The 22,740-nt window shown below is 43.7% G+C and overlaps 1 protein-coding gene and 1 long non-coding RNA gene across 4 annotated transcripts in view; one reads left to right on the top strand and one right to left on the bottom strand.

The window, feature by feature from the left end:
• Window positions 1-22,679, bottom strand: LOC135362681 (uncharacterized). The gene is made up of 3 exons (XR_010407637.1): window positions 22,568-22,679; window positions 18,279-19,367; window positions 1-1,632 (listed from the first exon to the last, which is right to left on the bottom strand). It is a non-coding gene; the product is annotated as an uncharacterized LOC135362681 (long non-coding RNA).
• The window catches only part of DCAF10 (DDB1 and CUL4 associated factor 10), a 46,178-nt gene continuing 45,461 nt past the window's right edge, over window positions 22,024-22,740 (top strand). For all 3 annotated transcript variants that reach the window (XM_045882715.3, XM_045882717.3, XM_045882718.3), the window contains exon 1: window positions 22,024-22,656. In XM_045882715.3, coding sequence (XP_045738671.1) covers window positions 22,106-22,656 — 551 coding nt within the window. In that variant the 5' untranslated portion in view covers window positions 22,024-22,105. The remainder of the gene's footprint in view (window positions 22,657-22,740) is intronic.

The raw sequence follows: 22,740 nt of genomic DNA on the forward strand, positions 1-22,740 counted from the left end.
GGCCTGCGGCCGCAGGTGAGTGAAATCGCACGGCCAGGGCTGGCGTGGCGGGCAGGGCCTGGGGATTGCGGAGGTCAGCCAGCGTGCGGGTGAGTGGGGAGCCGCGGCTCCCCGCGAGTGTGTGGAGGCCTTAACGCTCCTTGCTGCGGCTACGGACTTCCCCGACTTGCGGTTCATACTTGGGGTCAGGTTGGGTCGCGGTTATGAAGTTTGCGTTTCCAAACGGCGCGTGCTGCCGTTTCTGGATGCAGAAGTGGCTGTGGGGCTGGGGAACGCAGAGGAGGCTGGACCCATGCAGTTAATGCAGGCCTTCCCAGGTGGAGAGCAAGCTTGGCTGTCAACCCCGCGTCGGGGCTTCCCAGCAGATCGGCCCAGGTGGATTAAGCCCATTCCCTGTTTGGGGGCGGCCCGCTTGGAGCCGGAGCTGTAAGAGTGGTGCTGCCATCGACTGCTTGTGGTGTACACCTCCCCACTTTCAGGATTTTCTTCCACAAAATTACCAGATTGATCTTCGGAAAGATTGGGCCTTCCAGACGATTTCCCAAAACTTCCTCTTTAGAAATCGTTACGACTTGAGAAGCTGGAAAAGTAGCATTTCATGGTTGCTTTTCTTTGTTGACTGGTGAAATTGGGCCGTTTTGTTTAGGTTTTTTTTTTTTTTTTTTTTTAAGTAGGGTCTACGCTGGGCTTTGGCTTGAACTAGACCCTGAGATCAAGACCGGAGCCGAGGGCGCCTGGGTGGCTCAGTCGGTTAAGCCTCGGACTCTTGGTTGTGGCTCAGGTCGTGAACTCGGGATCCTGGAATCAAACCCCGCCTAGTGCTCCCTGCTCAACGGGGAGTCTGCTTCTCCCTCTGCCTCTCCCCACTCCCGCTAGTGCACGCTCTCTCAAATAAATAAATAAAATCTTAAAAAAAAAAAAAAAGATCTGAGCTGAGATTAAGAGTTGGACACCCAGGGGCGCCTGGGTGGCTCAGTTGGTTAAGCAACTGCCTTCGGCTCAAGTCATGATCCTGGAGTCCCAGGATCGAGTCCCACATCGGGCTCCCTGCTCGGCGGGAATCTGCTCCCTCTGACCCTCCCCCCTCTCATGCTCTCCCTCTCTCTCTTATTCTTTCTCAAATAAGTAAATAAAATCTTTAAAAAAAAAAAAAGTTGGACACCCAGTCCACTGAGCCACCCAGGCACAGGAGTGGGTGGGGGGGTTGTTTTTTCCTTTCAATCAACAACACTAGTCGGCATTTGGCATTTGCTCTGAGCCAGGAAGTGAGCTGAGGAGTCTGCTGAGTCATGGCCCCTGCCCTGGGGGAGTTTGCTGTCTCCACATGAAAATATCAAGGGTTAGGGTGGCTGTAACAACCTGATTAGGGTGTCAGTCCCACGGGTAGAGAGGATAAAATGGTTACCACTCTGTGGGGAGGAAGGTGCCAGGATAGGTGTCTCAAAGAATGTGATAACTTGAGTGAACCTTTTAAATTTTTTTAGTCTTGGGACACCTGGGTGGCTCAGTCGGTTAAGTGTCCGCCTTCGGCTCAGGTCATGATCCCAGTGTCCTGGGATCAAGTCCCACATTGGGCTCCTTGCTCAGCAAGCAGTCTGCTTCTCCCTCTGCTTGTGCTTTCTCTCTCTCTCTCTGAAATAAAGAGAAAATCTTTAAAAACAAAAAAAATTTTTTAAGTCTTTTCAAATTACAAATGAACTACATGCTGATTTATATACAGATATTATGAGTCCATGTAAGTATTGTTAGTGTCTTTATTCAAGTAAAGAATTTAAATGTAAATGCTTACAATTATCACTTACAAGTGAGTCTCCTTGCTACCAATGTTTTTAATCACACATAATCATGGCAAGTAAAAACTAACGAGAGCTTTAAAGAGTATAAGAATAGCAGATGTAAGGAACAGCCATTATGCCTAGTAGTGAGATAGAACATCTGAGGAAGGCTCTTGCTGTCCAGGACTGATTGAGACCTTGTTGGAGAGGACATGGTCATGGCTCATTAAATAGTAAGAAGTCACTGGGACTCTGTGCCAGTGGAACTTGCTTAGAAATCCACCCTCCAGGGGTGCCTGGGTGGCTCAGTTGGTTAAACATGCGGCTCAAGTCATGATCCTGGGGTCCTGGGATCAGCCCCAAGTCAGGCTCTGCGCTCAGCAGAGAGTCTGTTTTTCCCCTCTCTCTCCCTCTGCCCCTCCCCCCACTCCTGTGCATGCACTCTTGCTCTGTCTCTCTCTCTCTCTCTAAAATAAATAAATCTTGAAAAGAAATCCACCCTCCAGAACTTGCTGGCAATGCTAGGGTTCTGGGGAAAGCTATTCCTGGGGGAGTGTCTCCTGGAAGGCTCTGTTACAAAACTGCCTGATAGGGTGCTAGGGAAAACTGCTGGCTGCTGGGTGCCTCTGGCCACCAAGAGAAGCCAGAGCAGATGGTGGAGAAGCTGCTATGCTGCAGGAGTATACCAGAATGAACACTGGAACCAGTAAGCACAACCTATTCCTCCTGAAATGCTTCTTGAGGGCCTTATACCTACAAAGGCCCTCAAGAAGCCTTTGTGTTAGATAGCAAAGAAAACATTTTTTAAAGGCCCAGGTTCATTTTCTCAGAGCAGTAAGGGTGAGTTTAGAGCATTATGGCAGTACACTGATAACTGGCTCATGGTCTCATGAAGTTGTGAGATCAACAGACTTGTCAATAACAGCAATAAGGTAGAGGTAGAGTCTGCCCAGGTCCAGATGGCTTCATTGACAAATTCTACCAAACATTTGAAGAATACCCATTCTTCACAAATTCCTCCCCCCCCCCCAAAAAAAGAAGAAGAAGGAACACATACCAACTCATTCTATATGAGGCCAGGATTACCCTGATATCAAAACCAAAGATACCACTGGAAAAGGAAACTACAGATTAATATCCCTTATGAATATAGACACAAAATCCTCAACAAAATAGGAGCAAACTGAATCCAGCATTATATAAAAGGGATTATACACCATGACCAAATGGGATTTATCCTAGGAATGTAAACATTTGAAATCAATTAGCATACCCCACCAAAGGTGAAAACCACATTATCATCTGAATAGATACAGAAAAAGTACTTTAAAAAGTTCAACACCCTGTCATGATGAAAACACTCAATAAACTAGGATTAGAAAGGAACCTCAACCTAATGAAGGGCATCTACAAAAACCCACAGCTAACATCATACTTAGTGGTGAAAGACTGAAAGCTTTCTCCCTAAGATCAGGAAGAAGACAAGGATATCTGCTCTCTTCACTTCTATTCAACATTGTACTAGAGGTACTATCTGAAACGGTTGAGCAAGAAAAACAAAAAAGGTATTCAGACTGGCAAGGAAGAAGTAAAACTGTTTCTGTTTGCAGGTGATATGATTGGTATGTAGAAAACTCTAAGGAATCCATTTTAAAAAGCTGTTAGAACTAACAAATGAGTTCATCAAGGTGGCTACATTCAAGAACAATATACAAAAATCAACTGCATTTCTATATACTTGGAAAACTGAAATTAAGACCGCAATTCCATATACAGTAGCATCAAGGAGAATAAAACATTTGGGAATAAATTTAACAAAAATACTAAACTTAAAACTCTGGAAATACAAAACATTATTGAAAGAAATTAAATATCTTAATAATTGGGAAGTTACCTCATATTCATGGGTCAGAAGATTTAATATTGTTGATAGTACTCCCCAAGTTAATATACAGATTCAAAGTAATCCCTGTCAAAATCCCCACTATCTTCATTGCAGAAATTAACAAACTGATCTTAAAATTAATATGGAAATTCAAGGGATCCAGAATAACAAAAACAAACAGACAAAAACTTGAGAATCAGAACAAAGCTGGAGAACTTCCACTTCTGATTTGAAATCCTACTACAAGGCATTTTAAATCCTACTACAAGGCTTTCAGTAATCAAGACAGTACTGGCATAAGGATAGACCTAGATCAAGGAAAAAATTCAGAACACAGAAGTAAACCCTCACATTTGTGAGCAACTGATTTTTGTTATGGGTGGTGAGACAATTCAGTGAGGAAAGAAAAATACTTCAACAAGTGGTGTTGGACCAACTGGATATCCACATACAAAATGATGAGTAAACTCTTAGAAAAAAACATAAGTTTTTGTGACCTTCAATATGGCAGTGGTTTCTTAGATTTGTTACCACCAAAAGCACAAACACCCAAAGGAAAAACAAATTGGACTTTATCACAATTAGAAACTTTTGTGCTTCAAAGGCATTATTAAGAAAGTGAACACGGGCATCTGGGTGGTGCAGTTGGTTAAGCATCCAACTCTTGGTTTCGGCTCAGGTCATGATCTGGGGTCCTGGGATAGAGCCCTGCGTTGGGCTGAGGGAGAAGTCTGCTTGTAATTGCCTCTCCCGCTGCCCCCCCACGTTTCTTTCCCCCACCAAAATAAATAAATACTTTTAAAAAAATGAACAGAGGGCGCCTGGGTGGCTCAGTTGGTTAAGCGACTGCCTTCGGCTCAGGTCATGATCCTGGAGTCCCGGGATCGAGTCCCGCATCGGGCTCCCTGCTCGGCGGGGAGTCTGCTTCTCCCTCTGACCCTCCTCCCTCTCATGCTCTCTGTCTCTCATTCTCTCTCTCTCAAATAAATAAATAAAATCTTTAAAAATTAAAAAAAAAAATGAATGGCAAATAAGCACATGAAAAGGTGCTTAATGTTATTAGTCCAGGAAATGCAAACTAAAACCACAGTGATACAGTATTTTGCCCCCACTAGGATGGCTATAATCAAAAAGATAGTAACAAGTGTTGGTGGTGATGTAGAGAAATCAGAACCCTCATATATTGCTGGTGGGAGTGTAAAATGATGCAGGCACTTTGGAAAAGTTCGACAGTTCCTCAAAAAGTTAAACGTAGAGATACCGTATAACATGACAATTCCACTCCTAAGGATGTACCCAAAAGAATTGAAAGCCTGTGTCTCCACAAAAACTGCACGTGAATGTTCATAGCAGAATTATTCATAATAGCCAAAAAGCACAAACAATGTAAATGACCATCAGCTGATAAACGGGTAAACAAAATGTGTCATATCTATATAATGGGATATTATTCAATCCCTAAAAAAGAACAAAAGGTATTGATAAGTGCTACAATATGGTTGAACCTAGAAAACAGGATGTTAACTGAAAGAAACCAGATACAAAAGGCCACATATTGTATGATTCAGTTTATATGAAATATCCAGAATAGATAAATCTATAGAGACACAAAGTTACCAGGGGCTGAGAGAGGGGAGAATGAAAGTTATTGTCTAATGAGTACAGTTTCAGTTTGGGAAGATAAGTGTTCTGGATGGACGGGGGTGGCAGTTGCACAGTGATCTCAATGTACTTAATGCCACTGAACCGTACACCTAAAAATGGTTAAAATGGTAAATTTTGTGTTTACCACAATAAAAGGAATAATTCCACAGAAAAAGTAGAGGGATATATGAAGCAAATGTGACAAAAAATCTAGTAATTGTTGAATCTGGATGATGGGCATAGGGTTGGTTTTTTAATTCTCTCTTGTTTGATATTTTTCATAATTAAAAAACAGCATGGAGATAGGCGAATTAGATACATTCTTGGTGACTGTTCAGCACGGTGAAGCAAAGAATGAAAAAAGTTATTACAAAACAAAAAATAAACACAGCTTTGACCTGCCTTTCCACAGGGCATCCTGTCACCTACAAGAAAAAAAACCAAGACTTTCTGTGACAGCTGGCCTCAGCTCACCCTGCCACCCTCATCCTGCTTCTCTTTGACTTTCATTTCTTCTGAGTGACACCAGGTCACCTATAAATTTCTCACATATGTGCCCTGATCTGTGCCATCCTTCAAGCCATGTATGCCCTCTGCTTGAAATTCTTAATTTAACAAACCAAACTCCCTCTCCCTTCTTACCTTTACCTTCAAAACTGGGCTGGATCACTAGCTCCTCCAGGGAATATCTTCTGATCCTGATATGGGGATACCTGTCCCTTGTGTGTGTTTCCATAGCTCACTCTCCATAATCTATCATAGCAGGAAATATGAGATTGAAACTACCAAATTTATACACATGCACACACATACCTAGAATGTAGTATATCAAAAGGCATTGCATGAAAGTCTGTGAAGGAGTTTCTGTACCAGAAAGAGTTCTTAACTTAAACTGCTAAATATTTCTTCAGCTTTGTATTTTATGTCACAGTACCTCAGGGATTACTTAACATACTTTTATCTCTAGGCTAAAAACAGTATGTTTGAGGAAAAACAGTAATATGAACCCCCCCCCAACAATTTACTTCTAATTTTCATCTAAATAATGTAGATAAATGGCTCTAAAAGTCTACAAGCCTTTTTAAAAAAAATTTTTTTGAGTGTAGCGGACACACAATGTTATGTTGGTTTCAGATGTACAACACAGTGATTCCCAAGCTTATAGCTGTTTTTCAAAAAGCCTTGTGGAGATAAAAGTCTACAAGGCTTTTTGAAAAATAGCTGTGGTTGCCAGGGCCTGGGGAAGGAGGGAAGTAGGAGTAACTGCTTAATGGGTACAGAGTTTCAGATGGGAAGATGAAAAAAGTTCCTCTAGTTCCTATCCAGAAGCAACCACCCTCACCTGCAGTTCATTTTGTCAGAAAATAACTAGGCATTGTTTTGGAGGTGGAGGTGGGGATAGCAGCCTGGCCATTGGGTTAGGGGGCCAAGTGGTGTACAGACTTGAGCTGTTTACCTGCTATCAGCCTTTTACCGTGGATAGTGTCTGCACCTTCAGGAGCTGAGCCTTCCTGGGAGTCTGTGGAGCACACAGGCTCATCTGTCTTCAGAAGTCCACCTGAAGGTATTTCAGGTGGAAACGTATCTCCTCTCTACTAGATACCACTTCTCTTTCCATTTTCTGTCTTACAAACATTTGTTGAAAACATTCATCTGCTGTTGTCTGCTCTTCTGTTCTTATTGTACCTTTTAAAAAAACTCCTTTACTGTCCAAGTGTATGACCAGTTCACCATTGCATGGGCCATTTGTCTTTTTATTAACAGAAGTCTGCTAGCATGGCATTTGTTGTTCAAGCTGAGAAACTCAAAATCTCCTGTACACCTGGGTCAGACTCTAGGCATTCCTTGGTTGTCAGAGCCTTTGAACGTCTATGGAAAGGCACAGAGGTTAGCTCTTCTTCCATGCTTGTGCAACTTTCCCCAAATCTCTCTCTAAAACTAAATGTGATATTTCAGCTCCCCACCCTGCCAGTTACATGCAGCACTTTAAAAACTGCTTTAATGAGGTGTCATTTAGATGCTATAGATTTCACCCACTTTAAATGTAATTCAGTGATTTTTAGTAGATTTATGAGTTGTGCAACTATCACCAAAATTCAGCTTTACAACGTTTCAGTCACTCTAGAAAGGTCACTCATGCCCGTTTGTTGTCAATTCCCATTCCTACTCTAGCCCCATGGCCTATCTACTTTGTCTCTCTATTGTGCCATTTCTGGACATTTCGTGTGCATGGAATCATACAATATACAGATTTTTTTGTGTCTGGCTTCTTTCATTCAACATGACGTTTTTGAGTTCCATCTATGTTTGTAGCATGTATTAGTAAATAATTTTTTTGTTTCTGAATAGTATTCTGTTGTATGGATACACCACATTTTGTTTATCCATTTACAAGTTGATGGCTATTTGGGTTGTTTTCACTTTTCAGCTATTATGAATAATGCTGGGGCGCCTGGGTGGCTCAATCATTAAGCATCTGCCCAGAGTCCTGGGATCGAGCCCTGCATCAGGCTCCCTGCTAGGCGGGAAGCCTGCTTCTCCCTCTCCTACTCCCCCTGCTCGCTGTGCCTCTCTCTGTCAAATAAATAAATAAAATCTTAAAAAAAAAATGCAGTTAACGTTTGTATACAAGTCTTTCTGTGGATGTATATGTTCATTTTTCTTGGATAGGGTACCTAGGAGTGGAATTACTGGGCATTTCCCTAATGACTAATGATGTTGAGTATCTTTTCATATGCTTAATGGACTTTGTATATCTTATTTGATGAAATATCTATTTCAGATCTTTTGCCCATTTTTAAATTGTGTTGCCTGTCTTATTGAGTTATAAGATACTCTTAAATATATTCTAGATAGGGGCACCTGGGTGGCGCAGTCCGTTAAGCTTCCGACTCTTGGTTTCGGCTCAGGTCATGATCTTGGAGTCATGAGATCAAGCCCCATGTCAGACTCCACGCCTACATGGAGTTCTGCCTGAGATTGTCTCCTTCTCCCTCTGTCTCTCTCCCTACTCCCTGCACGGGCTCTCTCAAGTAAATAAATAAATAAATAAAATTAAAAACATATATATATATATATATATATATATGTGTGTTTTCTGGATATAAACCCTCTATCAGATACATGATTTACAAATTTTTTTCTACCAGTCTGTGGCTTGTTTTTCATTTTTGTAACAGTATCTTTTGAAGCATGTTTTTAATTTTGATGACATCAAAATTTTTACTAATTTTTTCTTTTTGGATTGTGCTGTACTATGAAGACTGGGAGTGGAACGAGTCTATATTTTTTTTTTCCAGTCTCTATATTTTATAATCATGAAGTTTCTGATTTTTTACAAAACAAAGTTTTAAACTATAGTTCGCCAATAAAAAGAACTGTCATTTATTCACTCACCTAAGAATGTCAAGTACGGTGCCCATGTTCATACCTCAGATGCTGTCATGGTTGGCTTTTTTTTTTTTAAGATTTTATTTTATTAGAGAGAGACACAGCGAAAGAGGGAACACAAGCAGGGGGAGTGGGAGAGGGAGAAGCAGGCTTCCCGACGAGCAGGGAGCCCGATGTGGGGCTCGATCCCAGGACCCTGGGATCATGACCGGAGCCGAAGGCAGACCCTTAACGACTGAGCCACCCAGGAGCCCCTCTCATAGTTGGCTTTTTAAGCTAACATTTGTAAGCTGACAGCTTGCAGACTTATGTGTGTATATTTGTTCCACAGGTTTTTAAAAAATAATTTAAGTGTAGCTTTTAATTTTTTATTATGGATGATTCCAAACACATAAAAGTTGACAGATTCCTATAATGAACTTCCATGTAGCCAGTATACAGCCTCTGTGGCCCCCAGGGCTGCCACATGTACACCCATGGGAAAAACAATTAACACTCAATAATCAGATTTCACTTGAAAATTTCATTTCTGATGAGTTAATCCAGAACCTCCAGTATGGGTTCAAAGATTGGTAAGAATAATATCACCTTTGAGTTGCTTTTATTTCGGTTTATTATCAAACCAGAAAATAAGCCATGCAGAGTGCCCAGAATCAAGGATACACCTGCCTTTCCACTGTCTCAGAGGTGTCTGAGGTTCAGGGGTGAGTGCGAGAGCTTAGTGCCCTATATAACTGTAAGGTGGCAGAGTGGCTGTCTTTTCTCAAAGTCCACCCACAGTCACACGAAACACCTCCTTTACTGTGCCAGATACATCGTCCTATTTCTTGCTGCTTCATTAGGCTAACAGCAGGCCTCATTTTGAACTTCCACATTCATCTTCTTTTGAAAGAGCAAATGGCATTACTGAGCTGGCTTTCCCTCATGGTAGCTGAACCTGGCTGCCCCAGTGGAGAGAGATACAGTGGTGCTATTAAGTTAAGGTTCCAAGACAATGCCTACAAAACTCCTACCAGTAAGCTTGGTGTGGTACTTTACTCAAAGGGAAGTTGTTCTTTTTAATAGTATTCTGGTTATTCAAAGGTTCACAATGAAAATATAAGTGTTAAAGGGGAAAGAAGGACTAGACCTGAGATTGTAGAGTGACTTGGAGTTTAAGGGTTTTATTTATTTTTTTATTAACTTTTAATGTTTGTTTCAAGGGACAGGTCTGTGATTCATCGGGGGGGGTTATTTTTTTTATTTATTTTAAAGATTATGTATTTATTTGAGAGAGAGAATGCATGTGCGTGGGTGGGGGGAACAGAGGGAGAGGGAGGAGGTAAGAATCTCAAGCAGACTCCATGCTGAGTGCAGAGTGTAGAGCCCAACATGGGGCTCATGACCCTGAGATCATCATCTGAGCCAAAACCAAGAGTCAGATGCTTAACCAACTGAGCCACCGAGGCACCCCCTTAGGGATTTGAAAAAAGTAGTTGCCATCCTTGCTAAGGAGTTCTATACATGTAGCACAGCACATGGTTATGATTGTGGACTCTGGAGCTAGACTGCCTAGATTTGAATCCCATCTCTACCACTTACAGGCTCTGTGACTTACCTTTTCTGTGGCTGTGTTTTCTCATCTCTAAAATGGGGATAGTAACATACCAATGTAACTTGAGTTTTGAGTTAATATAAAGCAGCTAGGGGGCACCTGGGGGGCTAAGTCGGTTAAGCGTCTGCCTTCAGCTCAGGTCATGATCTCAGCGTCCTGGGATCAAACCCTGAGTCAGGCTCCCTGCTCAGCAGGGAGTCTGCTTCTCCAGCTCCCTCCCCGCCCCGGCCCCCCGTTATGCTCTCATGCTCTCTCTCTCTCTGTCTCTCTCACATAAATAAATAAGACCTTTGGGCATTTGTATATGCAGCCAGAATAATACTAGGCATGTATACTAAGTATTATATGAGTGTTTGCTTTTTATTTTATTTTTTATTAAGTTTATATGGTAGGACCATTTCACTCCTGACTACATTGTTTTCTTTGAGTTATAGAAGGCTCCCTGACTGAAATGACACATTTACTTTCTTGGTGGTTATCTCTGATTCTTCTTGTCAATGCTCTGTCTCTAGTATTGGGAAACCAAGCAATCATGCCACATGGAAACTGAAACTGAATGAATTCTGGTACTTCAAGGGGCCTCTGCAGCAGGATCCTGAGAACTCTGCATGAACAAGTCTCAGCTGCTCTTTGTCTTTCTCTTTTTGTCTATCTGCATCTCTTCCTACCACCAACTTTTTCCTTACCCTCCACCCTGAATTTTTTCTCTCCCTCATAACTGCTTACTCATGATTTCTCTCTCACTGCTTTGGTATGCTCAAGACCATCATGACTCCAGTGGCCTTGCCTTTCTTCATACTTTTCAGCCCAAACTCTCATTGCCAGCTAACTCATTTCTGATTTCTCAGTTCAGCTTCCAAAGAGTATGAATCTGTGTGGATAGAGCTTTTTGGCCTGGGAGCCTCATGGATCAATGGCCCAATCCTAGTTAGTGGGTAGGGAAAGCTGAAATTAAAAAGCTACGAAGTTTGACAGCCTTTACTTTCCCCTTCAGTAGGATGTACTGAGGTGAGGTGTCAGATGTGAAGATCAGGCATGTGGGCTGCTCCAGTAGATAGGGCCCATCCAGGGTTCCTAGAGGATGCGAGGGGAGGTGTCCAAATCTTTTCTGTGGGTCTAGTATTGAATATGTAAGCAAATATCAATTGATAGATTTGCAAGTGTACCCCAATATACTTTAATCGCACCTTTATTTTAAACCTGTAACATCTCATTTAATATATAGTATATACTAAGAGCAAGGCTCTATTTTAAGAGCTTTATATGTATTAACTCATTAAATCCTCATAACAGCTCTTTGAATTTGATACTGTTATTATCCATACTTTAGGTGAAGCTGAGGGACCTGCCTCTTCTCACATATTTGCTAAGTCAGGGTTTGGATCCAGGCTGTCTGATTACACTATTTTTCATAGGTAACCTGACCACACTGAGCTTTCAGAAAAGTACCCCTCTTAGAACTTTGTGTGGTAAAAGGATGAAGGGGCTGCCCATTCAAATTTATGTTTGTTTCCTCTTCTTCATTTAGAATATTGTTAGTTTTTGACATTTTTTAGTTAGACTTTTCTTTCAAGAGACAGGACTACAAAGTAGGAAGAACATAGACTTTGGAATCAGACAGGTCTGGACTTCAGTCCAGGCTCAAACATTTATCCAACCTATTGCAAATAATGTTACCTGGGACACCATGCCCTCATATTGCCTACCTATGTCAGACACTACTAATTAATTACAGGGTTGTTTGTGACTGAGCCCAGAATCCTTTTCATGATTGCTCAAGACAGGGGATTTATAATCAGTGGGAGTTGTGCCAGGAGGTGAAACTATTTGCCATCTCTTTCCTTTAGGCCCAGGTACATAGACTAGCCATCCAAGCCAGACCTTCAGTAGCCCACCCAAATTTGTCTCTCTCTCCTTTCAGTCTCGTCTTCACCCTGTGACAAATAGCTTTTGGGAAAAGTTGCCTGTGGTGATCCTGAACTTGGGCCTTTATGAGACTCAGCAGGAAGAGAAGTTCAAGCCCATCAGCCGTTACCCTACTCCCTACAAGAAGGACCTGCCTTTTGACATCATAGAGCTCATGGAGGAGGTGGAAAAGAAGGTGAGCCTCTCCCCTCGGGCATGGAGTCCGCCCGCACAGACTGTGTCAGCTGCGGTGGAATCCCTGGAACTGGTCGCTCTAGTCTGCCCAAGTTTTCCTGTGGGCAGACCCTTCCTTTGGGGTCCACTTGTATCCCAGTCAGAAGGACATGCTTTTTTCCTCTTAGGCACAGGCTCTTATGTTCTGGGACTCTTCTTTTGTCAGTCAGTCTTCTACCCACTTGTGAGGTTTGTTTATAGTTTCCTTTAGCCCTATAATATGGTGTGGAGATAGAACCACTGAAATACACGCTAGCTGCTTAAACAAGAGTGAGAGGTACCTTGCTTCTTCCTATAATTACATGTTGAAAAATAAGAAAAATTAAGTGAGCAGAAAATTCAAAAATAATAAAAATTATCTGATTCCACCCAGGTCAGCCACTATTAGCATTTTGATGTGTTTTCTTCCTTATTTTCTTTGTGTACATATACATGTAACTTTTTTTTTAGTTTATTTACTTATTTAAGTAAGCTCTACACCCAATGTGGGGCTTGAACTCACAACCCTGAGATCAGGAGTCACACACTCTTCTGACTGAGCCAGCCAGGCCCCCCTATACATGTAACTTTTTTTAATGAAATCAAGTTATCATGGGCATTTTCCAGTCAAAGCATCATTATAATTAGTGGCTGCATAATATAGTATTGTATAATAGAGATATTTTAATTTATTTCAGCAATCTCTCAATCGTGGACATTTAGAACTTGTAACAGATATTTATACATTTATCTTTTTGAACATCCCTGAATTATTTCCTCGGGGTACTTTTTAAAGCTGGTGCTCTATGTTGCCAAATTATAACACCCTTCTTTGAGCATAGACATTTGCTATAAGCTTTTGTTTTTCAAACTTGGTGGTAGAACTTAGACGATCTTTTTCCAAACAAAATCTTTTTTTTTTTTTTTAAAGATTTTATTTATTTATTTGAGAGAGAGAGAGAATGAGAGACAGCATGAGAGGGAGAAGCAGACCCCCTGCTGAGCAGGGAGCCCGATGTGGGACTCAATCCCGGGACTCCAGGATCATGACCTGAGCCGAAGGCAGTCGCTTAACCAACTGAGCCACCCAGGCGCCCCCAAACAAAATCTTGTTGTGCTCCATTATATAAAAAAGATAAAAATCCACCTGCTCTTGTGGGAAAGGTTTGGAGCCCTTAGCCTCTCCCTCAGTACCACCTTTACCTGTCCATACCTCTCTACTTACCCACCACTTTCCCAATCCTTGCCCCTGGCTGATAGATACGGTTCTTTTTTTTTTTTTTTTTTTAAGATTTTATTTATTTATTTGACAGAGAGAGAGACAGCGAGAGAGGAAACACAAGCAGGGGGAGTGGGAGAGGGAGAAGCAGATTTCCCGCCGAGCAGGGAGCCCGATGTGGGACTCGATCCCAGGACTCTGGGATCATGACCCGAGCGGAAGGCAGATGCCCAACAACTGAGCCACCCAGGCGCCCCTAGATACGGTTCTTTATACTATGTCTTCTGGCCCAGTAATGAACTGTTAGCATCTGTTATCAAGGTGCTTTCAACTACAGGTAACAGAAAACACAATCCAGTTCATGTAACTGTAAGGACAGTTCAGTGTCTCACATCACAACAGATCCAAAGACAGAGTGCTTCCTGGGTTGTTTAATCCAATGGCTAAGTGATACAACAGGATGAGGGTTCTTAGCATTTTTTGGTTCTGTCTTCCTCCTGGTCACTAGATGGCTATAGCAGCAGTAAACATCATATCCTTCCACAACTCCTGGAAGGGGTTCAGAGAGTGCATCTCTTCCTTATATTCTTTTTGGAGAGAGAAAAAAAAAAAGCTCCTAGCTGATTTCCCCTCATTTCTTATTGGTCAGGATGGTGTCACATGACCATTCCTAGACCAATCACCAAGAATTGGAATAGAATAACCATAATTGGTTTAGACCAATCAGGATTCACCCACTAGGGTTGGAGAAGGACTTAATCTTCCCTGAAACTGGTGGCAATCCAATATCTGAACAATACCCAGGTTCTGTTATCAAGGATAGCTGCTGGATAGCAGCCAATAGTTGTCTGCCATAACATCCCATTAGGAAATATACTGAAAACCCAAAGTCAAAATTCCAAGGCTGCCTCTTGCTTTTGGCATGGCCGTGGCCAAGTCATTCAACCTCTCTGGGCCTTAGTTTCGTCATTTGTAAACTGGGGATAGTGATATCTGCTTTACCTATCTTCCAGAGTTGTGGAGAAGGATGTATGAAAGAACTTTACAAAGTACTTTACTAATATCAAGGCTTCTTATTAATTTAATTCTTAGAAATAAATGAGCACCAGGCATCTGGGTGGCTTAGTTGGTTAAGTGTCTGACTCTTAATCTCAACTCAGGTCTTGATCTCAGGGTCATGAGTTCAAGCCCAATGTTGGGCTCCATGCTGGGTGTGGAGCCTACTTTAAAAAGAAGAAAGAAATGAGCACCACCAGGCCTTCTGTGTAAAGGTAGGAAATCAGTAAAACCTAAATTCTAAGGAGTGTCTTTTGGTTTAGTTACAACATTCACTGTCTAAATTTCATAAAATGACTTCTCAAAAAAATTGCACATACCTTTAGAAGTAACGCTATAAATTATAAATACCCTAAAAGGTGAAGGTATGTGTGGGTTGTACTTCGACACAGATCAAGGCTGTGGCCTTCCTATGATTGTATCTGGCATTCAGCTGACAATATAGTGACTAACAGTTAATGATTACCTCTTCTGCTTTTAATTTTCACTTTACATTTCCCTGGTGTTTCTTCTTCCCTGCAGACAGGATTTTTACCAAATGTATTTAAAGCGTTGTCTCACCGGCCATTGGAATTCAGAGCCTTCTTTGCTTACTACTATGCCATCTACAACAAGGAAACAGGTAAACAGAAAAACAGTGCTAAATCATTCTTGGATGAGATCCAGATGCCTGCTTGCTAGAGTTCCTTCCCACATAGTTCAAGACTGCGAAGTTAGGGAAAGGTTAAGAAAGAGTAGTTTGCTGAGACATCCTCTGGATTCTGAATTTAAGTATATAATTATAGATACAGAACTGAAATAAATTAGGTAATGACTATGGCTTATCTTTCTTTCTTGGGGCTTAAAAGCCCTCTGGCTCCATATAACTCCCTAAATAAAGTTCATGGACTTCAGCCTGGCAATCATGGGTTTCTTACTTAGGATTCAAGTTAGGTTGCTGTTATCCAGACCCAAAGATACATTGGTTTAAACAGGATATTTTTTTTTTCCTCTTTCTCACCTGATAGTCCCCGTGTGAGCTGCTAAAGGCCATTTTAGTGTTGTTTACTGTCTGGGATTGCCCTTGCCTACATGCTTATGCTGACTCACCACTGCTACCAGCAGAAAGAGAAAGAAGGGGCATTTGTGGGTACACGTTCCTTTCCTTTAGGGTCATGACATGAAAGTCACACACATTGCTCCTGTCTACATCCCACTGGCCAGAACTTCATCACATATCACACCTAGCTGCAAGGGAAGCTGTGTGGCCATGTGCCCTACTAAAATGTAGGGATTCTGTTATTGAAGAAGAGATGGTAGGTACTGGGAGGCAGTATGTCACAGTGACTCTCTTGTGGCCTGACACCAGCCTGCCTTCCCAGCCTCTTTTCCCTTAGCGCTTCTGTGTGTGTTCTAGCTGTTGGAATCAAAATGGACCAGATTTTACTCTGAAGCATTCAGGTCTCATGATTTACCCACTTTTTACCTTTGTTCACGCTCTGCTGTGCCCCTAAGATGCCTTTTCTCCTGTCCATGCTTTGTGAATCTGATCTTTCCTTCAAAGTCCGTATCTCACCTGCCTTTACTCACAACGGACTCTTTGTCCGATCTCCCACAGCACCCTTTATCCTTTTCCAGTGGCCTCCTTTGCCTTACCTTCCCGCAGCTTCCACAGCTGCTCCAACCCGGGGGCAAGAGACATACCCTGTGTTCACATCTGAGTTGTGCCATAGGTGACACTCGTGACCTTCAACAGAGGATTTCGATGTCTCCAAGCTTTGGTTTCCTTACTAGTAAGATGGTATTTTGTAAAAAAGATTTTATTTATTTATTTATTTATTTGAGAGAGAGAGAAGGAGCAGGGGAAGGAGGCAAGGGGAGAGGGAGAAGCAGGCTCCCCCACTGATCAAGGAGCCTGATGTGGGACTCGATCCCAGGACCCTGGGATCATGACCTGAGCTGAAGGCAGATGCTTCACCGACTGAGCCACCCAGGCGCCCCATAAAATGCTATTAATACCCACTCTGCAGTGCTGGTACAAGGATGAAATAAGATAATACATGTAAAGTTCCCAGAATGGTACCAGGTGCCAAAATGAAATCCTTCTTCTCCTTCCTCTCCCGACCCCATGTAGTAGGTCCCCTGAGGTTAGGAAGTCTCTTTTCCCTCCTCTTTTGAAAGTGTTAGTCCAGTATCTGATGGGCCTCAGAAAATGTTTTTGGAACTTTAGAAATACATTCAACACATATTTTCTGAGCAACCACTATATTTCAGGCAGTCCTCTGGGGATATGCTGGTGAACAAGTCAGAAAAATTTCTAGACTTTCAGACATATTCTAGAGAGGAGAAAAGAATGAACAACTAAAAATAAAAGAATAGGTTAACTCCAGAAGTGTTAAGTATTGTGAAGAAAATAAAATGGGCTGGTTAGTAGCAAGAGACTGGGAATGAATGCGTAAGTGAAGGGGTAGGTGAGAAGGTGGGCACCTCTGTTGCTAAAGTATGGCTGAACCTGTCTAGGTTCTTCTGAGCTGCTATCCAAGGCTTATGGACAGGTCTCCTCCCCTCTCCCTCCGTAGGCCAGCTCAGCAGAGCTGACAAGGAGCTCATTATTGTGGTGACTAGCCTGGCTAACAGGTGCCCATACAGCATGGTTGTCCACAGTGCCCGGTACAGGGTCAAAGAACCCAGTGCTTTCTGACCAGGTTGGTGCCTACCTCCCCTGTGCCGATTTCAGGGCTTCTTCATACCTAAGGAAAGGGAAAGTCCATGCCACTATATGGTGCAGGGAACACCTCCCCCTGCAGCTCTTCCCATTGCTTGAGTTCCCTTCCAGTCTCATCACTGTTCCCACATGCTTCTGTGTGTACATGATGTTTGAGACTAGGGGTTAGCTGAACCACAGCTTTGTGCCACACCTGATCCTGGATACATGGCATACATTCTCTCAAATGCACACAGCTCCCTCTAAGTTGAGCCTTACTAATAACCATTTTATCCTTGAGGTTCAGAGCTGTAACTTAACATGGGGCATGCAACTAGAATATGAGAGTCCATTTTCAAAGCTTGCACTCTTTTCTGCTACATTATATTGTTTGCATTTGCCATTGTGAATTTAGCTAATTATTCCTAATGGGCCCAAATGAGTTTCTTAGGTTTTCTTTTATTTATTCCTGCTAGCCCCAAGCCTACATCTGTCTGCTTCTCATTTGTAGAACTGCCTCCATCTTCTCTTTCCCACCGAGATTGGTTGTGAAAATGGGTCTCAATCCCCCCAGCCAACAGCCTATTATCTCCATCCAAAATCAGGCCCTTTGGGTGTCAGAGGTCATGCTAATTCTTCCCAGAGAAGTGAATTAAGGGTAAAAACACAGCAGACATGGGTTTGTCACCAAACATACAAAGTCCTACTGATCCCTACAGTGAAATTCCGGATCCTCTGGGCTGGGGAACAGAAACCTCTGTTCTCTGGATTTATTCCTGAGGTTGAGGGTCATTGGTCTTCCTATCCCCCAACTTACTCTCCTGACCCCACCTGAGTGGAGACCTTGCAAACTGTTCCTGAAGGGCCCCTGTTGCCACCCTGAAGATAACTTCAGGACAGGTACATCCTCTCACCTTTGCTGTGCTGAGAGCCTCCTGTCTGGTTGCCAGACCTTTATTCATCCAAGATCATTCTCTAGGCATTGCTTCCCTGGTGGCCATAGTGTATGCTGTCACACCATGGTTTGCTGAACTGTTCTTCTATTTTTTAGGTGGTTAGTGGTTTTCAGTATTTTACTTGAGCAAGGGTAATGATTATAAGTATAATCTTTGGAATCAAATACACTTTGAATCACATCCCAGCTCTGCCACTTTCCAACTGTATGACCTTGGGGAAGTCGCTTGACCTCCCTGAGCTTTGGTTTCTTTGCCAATAAAATGGGGGCAATAATAAAAATACTACTTCCTAGGATTTTTATAAGAAATAAGATAATGAATATGAAGCATTGAGCACATCCTTAGCACATAGTAATTGGTAAGTGTCAGCTATTAATTTTGCAGATATTGTTTCTTGTTTGGGATTAATTGGGACAAAGGGATAATTATCTGAGCTTCTCTTTACTCATAAGAAAAAGTTTGGATTTGGGGTCCTTATGTACTTAGAGTTTCTGAGTCTTGCTTCTGAGATTTTTGGAGCCGTAAGTATTTAGAGGAGCAAGACGTGCTTATAGTTGGAGTGAGCAAAGAAGACTTCTTGGCAGAGGTGGGGCTGAGCCAGAGTTTCAAGTTTGTATTCCATTGGAAAGTATTTTGTCCTGACTTTGCCCCTTTATTCTAAAGGGTTTTTCATTTTGTTAGACCTTTTGTTTTATCAGCTATATTGTGATGAACAGAGATTCTGCTTTTGACTGTGTTTTCTTGCAGGTCTGTGTGAACTGGAGAAAGTCTGACCTCCCTGCTCGGGAAAAGGCAATGCTGGAGTTTGCACTTGCTATTTCCCGAGTGATGACATAACAGATGACCATTTCAAAAAGTTAGAGATGCATGGCTTCAACCGAGAAGATGCTTGGGATGTCGCTGCCATTTCAGCTTTTTTTGCCATGTCCAACCACCTTGCTCATTTTGTCGATCTTGTTCCCAACAAACAATTGTATTTGATGGGCAGTACCAATGGTGTCAAAGACATCAGGAGTGAATCAGCTGCTGCTCCCAAAGTGTAAAAGCCTAAACAGAACAATTAGTGTTTATATTTCAGGCACACTACATTACTTGGGAAGTAATTTTTTAAAAACATCTAGTCAGTGGATAGGAAAGAAAGTAAATGAAATTGCTCCCTGCCTGCTCAAAGAGCTAGATCCTAAAGATCCTAAAGATCCTATCCAGGGACATGTGATTCCTGGGCGTAGGGGAAATGTTTGCCAATTGTTTCCTTGTGTTGTGATCTAAAAAGAACATCAGGGCAAAGAAGTTCAGAGGATGCTTTTCTGATGAACTGTTATCTGTGAAGTTGAGCTGTTGAAGTCGAAAATTTTTTAGCACTCAAAAATAGTGTTACATAGAAATTGGTCTATATAGACTGTGATTTGCAGTCAATTCCTTGTTAACATGACATGGTTGTATTTAAAGGCTCTCAAGGGCAGTGGGTAAATAGGAGCAGTCACAGTTAATCTATCTTTAGTGCCTTCTCAGTTAACTTCCAGTAAATTTTTATTTACTTTGTCTATTTTGCTGATGGGTTGTACATTCGTGATCATCTCAGTAGAATTTTAGTCCTTACGTAATTTATTATTTTAGCTTTTAGCAAAAAATATTTGATAAGTGAGGACTCACATTTTAAATAGAAGCATAAGAAAGAAAGAAAAAAATTTGAATTGCCTGAACTGTGAAATCTGATTTTCTTGAGGCAGCACAAACTTTCATTGCAGAGCTTGTGTTCTTCTGTTGGAATTATATCTTAAATGCCTTGGAATATGTAACCTTTTAAAACTGTTTTATTTTACCTATTAAAAATCTAATAATATTGGTGAATGGTCAGTTTTATAGACCATAAAATTTTAGCCATTGGCCATAACTTGGTTGGTTAAGCGACTGCTTAATGGCTCAGGTCATGGTCCTGGAGTCCCAGGATGGAGTCCTGCATCGGGCTCCCTGCTCTGTGGGGAGTCTGCTTTTCCCTCTGGCCCTCCCCCTTCTCGTGCTCTCTCTCTTTCTCATTCTCTCCCTCTCAAATAAATAAAATCTTAAAAAAAAAAAAATTTAGGGGTCAAGCAGAGGGCCTCTACTAAGTATTTGTTGCAGCCAGAAGTTGGGGGTCTTTAAGGAACATTATTTAATTACAAAATAGACCTCTACCCCTTCTACTTTGTGGGGGCAACATGGAGAGTATCCTGATGCCTGATCTCTGAACTCAGGATGGATGCTTCTTGCCCTTTTTTCAATCAGCTCATGGACAAGAGTGCTGAAGAACTACTAACTTTCCTGGTGGGAGGACCTGCTGAATGTTCAGCCCTCTGAATCTCGTTCCCTTACTGTAGAGATCCTTCAGATCTGTCCTCACAGGATAGCTCTTCCGGCAAAGATCCAGATTTATCCTCAATCATCAAATGTGAGCTTTCTACAACATGGCTCTTGATCAAGGCCTAGATGAGTTGTCAGTTCTTATATCTACCTTTCCTTGTACCTCAAGCTTTTTATTGAAGACTCCTTCCCTTCCCAAGAACCACCCCAGTTCCTGTTAACTTTTTTTTACAAATGAGTTCTATATATTGATCTTTAACAGCAGTAGTGAACGGCCTTGCATCTGTCATGTCCTCTGTGCCCTGCCTGGCACATATAAGCAGGATTTGACCTTGGGCTCTGTTGCTTGTACAGTTGATTTGATTTAGATCTCCAGCTCCACTCGGTGACTCCTGCTGGATATATGCTCCTTCCTGAGGGAGAAGACGACTTAGGCCTTGATAAAATCTTATTTTTATTTATTTTTAAAGATTTTATTTGTCAGAGAGAGAGCGCACAAGCAGGGGGAGCAGCAGGCAGAGGGAGAAGCAGGCTTCCTGACGAGCAGGGAGCCTGACGAGGGACTCGATCCCAGGACCCTGGGATCATGACCTGAGCCCAAGGCAGACCGGCTGAGCCACCCAGGCGTCCCTGGCCTTGATAAAATCTTGATCTACTGGGCAGTAGCTGGGAGTTGGGCAGATATTCAGGGCGCACCAATAGACCCCATTTTCCAGTTCCTGTATAGACCTGGGCTTTATTTTTTCTTTACTTTTTAAGATTTTTTATTTATTTGAGAGAGCAGTCGGGAGGGGCAGAGAGAATCTAAAACGGAGTCCCCTGCTGGGCCCAGGGCCCAGGGAAGGGCATGGTCTTACCACCCTGAGATCCTGACCTCAGCTGAAATCAGGAGTCCCACACCTAACTGATTAAAGCACCGAGGTGCCCCAGGCCTTGGCTTTTAGCACAATAGTGAACCTGAGTCCTTAGACTCCCCGTCTGAGTAGGCAGTACACCGTGCCACTTTACTATGTGGGACCGGCACAGGATATGGTAATTTCTTCCCCTTGGGACCTTAGCCTAAATTGGGGATAACAGTACATATCATAGTCCACCCCTTTATTCAGGCCCACTCATCCCCAGGCACACAGTCACGATGACTGACAATTACCGACTGTCGCAGGGGTGCCCTGATGCTACCACTGCCCCATGCAGCCCGGGCCCTGGGCATTCTCAGTTGCGCTCAAACACAGTCGTTGCCGATCACCGTCCCTCCGGGAAAAAGCGTCCGCCATGGCCGGTGTCCCAGCTTTCGCGGTCCCCAACGGATGGTAGCCGAGGGCGGCGCGTGTTTCCCAGCCGGCAGGGTTAGGCGGCGGCACGCCGGAAGTGGCGGCTGGAGCGGGAGCGCTGAGGTGTCGGCCGGCGGGCTGCGGCCGGGAGCGGGGGGGGCGGGTGCGTTGGTCATGTTTACCTTCGGGCCCGGTAGTCCCGAAGGGGATGGGACGGCCGGAACCGGGGCTGAGGAGCCGGCGCCCCGCGCGGGGCAGGCGGCAGCCGCCGGGCCGCTCCCTTCCCCGTCCGCGCCGCCGCAGCCCGGGGCTGACGCAGCCCCTCCCCCGTCGCCCTCTCGGAGCCCTCGTCGCCCCGGCGCCCCCTCGCTGCCCCTGGCCGCGCGCGCCGGGGAGCTCAGGCCGCCCGGAGCTCTAGACTCCTCAGCCGCTTCCGCCCAGGGAGAGCCGTCACCGCCCTCCCCGCCGCGCCGGCGACCCGGGCCAGACTGCAGGGCCGGGAGCCGGGGCCGCCACGGCCTCGGCGCCGGCCTGGGCGGCCCCGGCGCCCGGCTGTTCGGGTGGCTGAGAGAGCGCAGCCTGGGCCGCGGGCTGTTCGTGGACCCGGCGCGGGACAATTTCCGCACCATGACTAACCTCTATGGTTCCATCCATCCCGCGGACTCGGTGTACCTCAGCACCCGCACCCACGGCGCGGTCTTCAACCTCGAGTACTCGCCCGACGGGTAAGCGCGGCCCCTCGGAGGGCGGGTGCCCGCCTCCGCCTGCCTCTGCTGCCCGTGGGCGGCGGCCCGGATTGGGGGCCGTCG

Source organism: Mirounga angustirostris, unplaced genomic scaffold (genome assembly GCF_029215605.1).
Source record: "Mirounga angustirostris isolate CCGP_5_RB_7025 unplaced genomic scaffold, mMirAng1.0.hap1 SCAF_15, whole genome shotgun sequence".
Taxonomy (NCBI): domain Eukaryota; kingdom Metazoa; phylum Chordata; class Mammalia; order Carnivora; family Phocidae; genus Mirounga; species Mirounga angustirostris.